At 41.5% G+C, this 5529-nt stretch overlaps 1 protein-coding gene across 1 annotated transcript in view; it reads left to right on the top strand.

Annotated features, from left to right (window-relative positions):
- The first annotated feature begins 47 nt into the window (after positions 1–47).
- LOC144961671 (elongation factor Tu-like) overlaps positions 48–5529 on the top strand; it is a 5898-nt gene continuing 416 nt past the window's right edge. The window contains 3 exon segments of the mRNA XM_078894772.1: positions 48–116; positions 4507–4635; positions 4637–5529. The exon segment at positions 4637–5529 is cut by the window's right edge and continues 416 nt beyond it. Coding sequence (XP_078750898.1) covers positions 48–116; positions 4507–4635; positions 4637–5529 — 1091 coding nt within the window.

Raw genomic sequence — 5529 nt, 5'->3', positions numbered from 1 at the left:
TAGTCGCCGTCGCCGGTGCATCATCTTAGAACTTGTTGTCCTTCCTGATGGCGAGTTTGGACTACCTATTACTCTGTTTCTGGTATTTGTCAACATTGGGTATCGGTGGCATCAAAGTTTGATTCAAACATTTTAGATTAATTCAGAGATAAGAGATAACATAGTTGGTTTTATATTCATTATGGCATGCATTATACATAGCTACGGACTCCACGGGCTGTTTTTTTTTAACCCTACGAACTTCCACAGGTCTTCAAATTTTTTGTTTATACCATCAGCTTTAGCAAAACGAAGTGGTTATAGTGCAAATCACTCGCGATTCAGTATCCATAAGGAACTCTTTTTTGTAGAGAGAGTGAAAAGTGAGACAATCTCGGTGGCAATGTAAACAAACTGCTGACCTGCTTCCTGGGAGTCAAATTGTGACGCAACTCGCCCATAAGAAAGTTATGACTGGAAATTGCCGTCTGCTCTTACTAAGTTTTAGGGGGGTTCAATTAAAGATGCATAACTTTGTTATAAAGAGGAATATCGCAGATATCATGATATCATTATTTTCGTTACCAACCGGGCACCTCGCCTCAGGATCTACGTACACGGTAACAACAAGATATGAAGTGAATAGAAAAGTGCCAGAAGACAATAGAGAATAAAAATTTTTCGCGGCGGTGGTGGGGTTTGAACCTGCGACCTTATTGGTACGACAACTCCGCCTGGCAGGTGAGAGCGTGGCTCTACCGTGTGAGCTATCCACGAACACAAAAATATTCGTTTCAAACTCAAAGTCATTACTAGATCCCTCTCTCACCCACTTCTTGAGACCGCCGATTCGTTCGTACACCACCATCGCGAATAATTTTGACCAGCAGTTAAGCTTAATAGCCAATATTCTCAACACAAACATATAACATAGAAACGATTGAGACATTGAGTATGCTCCGGTGTATGGGGTGAATTTTTAATTCAGAAAAGTGAGTGGAGCAGGCACTTATGTTGGTAACAACAAGATATGAAGTGAATAGAAAAGTGCCAGAAGACAATAGAGAATAAAAATTTTTCGCGGCGGTGGTGGGGTTTGAACCTGCGACCTTATTGGTACGACAACTCCGCCTGGCAGGTGAGAGCGTGGCTCTACCGTGTGAGCTATCCACGAACACAAAATATTCGTTTCAAACTCAAAGTCATTACTAGATCCCTCTCTCACCCACTTCTTGAGACCGCCGATTCGTTCGTACACCACCATCGCGAATAATTTTGACCAGCAGTTAAGCTTAATAGCCAATATTCTCAACACAAACATATAACATAGAAACGATTGAGACATTGAGTATGCTCCGGTGTATGGGGTGAATTTTTAATTCAGAAAAGTGAGTGGAGCAGGCACTTATGTTGGTAACAACAAGATATGAAGTGAATAGAAAAGTGCCAGAAGACAATAGAGAATAAAAATTTTTCGCGGCGGTGGTGGGGTTTGAACCTGCGACCTTATTGGTACGACAACTCCGCCTGGCAGGTGAGAGCGTGGCTCTACCGTGTGAGCTATCCACGAACACAAAAATATTCGTTTCAAACTCAAAGTCATTACTAGATCCCTCTCTCACCCACTTCTTGAGACCGCCGATTCGTTCGTACACCACCATCGCGAATAATTTTGACCAGCAGTTAAGCTTAATAGCCAATATTCTCAACACAAACATATAACATAGAAACGATTGAGACATTGAGTATGCTCCGGTGTATAAAAATTTTTATTCTCTATTGTCTTCTGGCACTTTTCTATTCACTTCATATCTTGTTGTTACCAACATAAGTGCCTGCTCCACTCACTTTTCTGAATTAAAAATTCACCCCATACACCGGAGCATACTCAATGTCTCAATCGTTTCTATGTTATATGTTTGTGTTGAGAATATTGGCTATTAAGCTTAACTGCTGGTCAAAATTATTCGCGATGGTGGTTACGAACGAATCGGCGGTCTCAAGAAGTGGGTGAGAGAGGGATCTAGTAATGACTTTGAGTTTGAAACGAATATTTTTGTGTTCGTGGATAGCTCACACGGTAGAGCCACGCTCTCACCTGCCAGGCGGAGTTGTCGTACCAATAAGGTCGCAGGTTCAAACCCACCACCGCCGCGAAAAATTTTTATTCTCTATTGTCTTCTGGCACTTTTCTATTCACTTCATATCTTGTTGTTACCAACATAAGTGCCTGCTCCACTCACTTTTCTGAATTAAAAATTCACCCCATACACCGGAGCATACTCAATGTCTCAATCGTTTCTATGTTATATGTTTGTGTTGAATATTGGCTATTAAGCTTAACTGCTGGTCAAAATTATTCGCGATGGTGGTGTACGAACGAATCGGCGGTCTCAAGAAGTGGGTGAGAGAGGGATCTAGTAATGACTTTGAGTTTGAAACGAATATTTTTGTGTTCGTGGATAGCTCACACGGTAGAGCCACGCTCTCACCTGCCAGGCGGAGTTGTCGTACCAATAAGGTCGCAGGTTCAAACCCCACCACCGCCGCGAAAAATTTTTATTCTCTATTGTCTTCTGGCACTTTTCTATTCACTTCATATCTTGTTGTTACCAACATAAGTGCCTGCTCCACTCACTTTTCTGAATTAAAAATTCACCCCATACACCGGAGCATACTCAATGTCTCAATCGTTTCTATGTTATATGTTTGTGTTGAGAATATTGGCTATTAAGCTTAACTGCTGGTCAAAATTATTCGCGATGGTGGTGTACGAACGAATCGGCGGTCTCAAGAAGTGGGTGAGAGAGGGATCTAGTAATGACTTTGAGTTTGAAACGAATATTTTTGTGTTCGTGGATAGCTCACACGGTAGAGCCACGCTCTCACCTGCCAGGCGGAGTTGTCGTACCAATAAGGTCGCAGGTTCAAACCCACCACCGCCGCGAAAATTTTTATTCTCTATTGTCTTCTGGCACTTTTCTATTCACTTCATATCTTGTTGTTACCAACATAAGTGCCTGCTCCACTCACTTTTCTGAATTAAAAATTACCCCATACACCGGAGCATACTCAATGTCTCAATCGTTTCTATGTTATATGTTTGTGTTGAGAATATTGGCTATTAAGCTTAACTGCTGGTCAAAATTATTCGCGATGGTGGTGTACGAACGAATCGGCGGTCTCAAGAAGTGGGTGAGAGAGGGATCTAGTAATGACTTTGAGTTTGAAACGAATATTTTTGTGTTCGTGGATAGCTCACACGGTAGAGCCACGCTCTCACCTGCCAGGCGGAGTTGTCGTACCAATAAGGTCGCAGGTTCAAACCCCACCACCGCCGCGAAAAATTTTTATTCTCTATTGTCTTCTGGCACTTTTCTATTCACTTCATATCTTGTTGTTACCAACATAAGTGCCTGCTCCACTCACTTTTCTGAATTAAAAATTCACCCCATACACCGGAGCATACTCAATGTCTCAATCGTTTCTATGTTATATGTTTGTGTTGAGAATATTGGCTATTAAGCTTAACTGCTGGTCAAAATTATTCGCGATGGTGGTGTACGAACGAATCGGCGGTCTCAAGAAGTGGGTGAGAGAGGGATCTAGTAATGACTTTGAGTTTGAAACGAATATTTTTGTGTTCGTGGATAGCTCACACGGTAGAGCCACGCTCTCACCTGCCAGGCGGAGTTGTCGTACCAATAAGGTCGCAGGTTCAAACCCCACCACCGCCGCGAAAAATTTTTATTCTCTATTGTCTTCTGGCACTTTTCTATTCACTTCATATCTTGTTGTTACCAACATAAGTGCCTGCTCCACTCACTTTTCTGAATTAAAAAGTACACGGTAACAGTAACATACATGATAACCTTGAATCCTGCCTTTAATGGGTTATATTGCATTGTTTAATTTTTAATACCACACACCCACACCCACATACAGAGCGAGGTCCATCCATAGCTTGTATTGTAGCGGCAAACCAGTAACCGGAGTTACCGTGTACCTACGTAGATCCTGAGGCTAGGTGCCCGGCTACCGTGTACGTAGACACTGCCTTAGCAAAATTATCTCCATAGCTAAAGAACGGTGCACGTCTTAATTAAATTTCGCATTATTAATTAACATCAGTGGCTACCATAAATTCCTTGGTGGCTACTATAATATCATTTAGACGCTTTTGTTTTCATTATGTAGCATATTGTATTTATTAGGACTTATATTTAGATTAAATATTTCAGTTCGATACGGTTTAAACTTACTCAATAAGATATGGCTTGTTGTTTTGTTGGATTTTCATTTTTTTCAAAAGCGAAACAGTATTGAACTCATTGGGTCAAATGTGAAGGTCACTGACCAAAACATGGCTGCCCCCATAATAATAATAACCAATAAGCTTCAGCCGGCGATGTTTTCACTCATTCGATCTGTCAGTCAGTTGTCACGTTTAAGTCAACAACTGATAAACAACTCAAGATTTCGACCTTTATCGTTACATCAAAATTTTACAACCTCTTCAAAATTCAGAAAAAGCAAGAGGCGGAGGTCACGTCATCTGCTGCCTCAAGGAAACCCCATTGTAACATTGGGACGATCGGTCATGTGGACCATGGAAAAACAACGCTGACTGCCGCCATAACTAAAGTCTTATCGGAGGAGTATTTGTGGTGAGAATAAATTTATTTCTTACGAAGCTATTGATCGAGCTCCGGATGAAATCAAAAGAGGAATAACTATCAATTCTGCTCATATTCAATATGCAACTCCCAACCGCCATTATGCCCATACTGATTGCCCAGGACATATAGATTACGTCAAAAATATGATTACTGGCGCTTCCCAGATGGACGGTGCCATTCTAGTTGTCGCTGCCACCGACGGTACCATGCCGCAGACTCGTGAACATTTACTTTTATCAAAACAAATTGGTGTCAAAAACCTCGTTGTTTTCATCAACAAAGTCGACATTGTTGATGATGAAATGGTCGAACTGGTGGAATTGGAAATTAGGGAAATTCTGACAGAATACGGATTTGATGGGGACGGGTGCTCTATTGTTGCAGGTTCTGCCTTACAGGCTTTGAATGGGGATAATCCAAAATTGGGGCGTGATAAAATTTTAGAACTTATGTCGGTGATCGATGACAGTATTCCAACTCCGAATAGAAAGTATGATGAACCGTTCTTCATGCCCATCGAAAAATTGGTGACTGTTCCTGGTAGGGGAACTGTAGCAGTTGGAACATTAAAGCAAGGAACTTTGAGAAAGGGAGATGCTTGTGAAGTGGTAGGCATGGGTAATGTGATGAAAACTATTGTATCAGATTTACATGTTTTCGGTAAGGCCGTGAAGGAATGTGTGGCAGGGGAAAATATAGGTGCGTTACTTCGAGGCATCAAAACAGATATTATACACAGAGGTATGATTCTAAGCAAGGTTGGTTCTTTGGAGCAAGGAAATGCTTTCACTGCTCAAATTTACCTCTTGACTAAGTCAGAGGGAGGCCGAGAGAAGCCAATCACAGACAAGTATATCCAGATGATGTATTG

Source organism: Berghia stephanieae, unplaced genomic scaffold (genome assembly GCF_034508935.2).
Source record: "Berghia stephanieae isolate SIO BIC M18660-M18661 unplaced genomic scaffold, UCSD_Bste_1.3 scaffold351, whole genome shotgun sequence".
NCBI lineage: Eukaryota > Metazoa > Mollusca > Gastropoda > Nudibranchia > Aeolidiidae > Berghia > Berghia stephanieae.
This window is presented reverse-complemented; position numbering and strand designations above follow the sequence as displayed.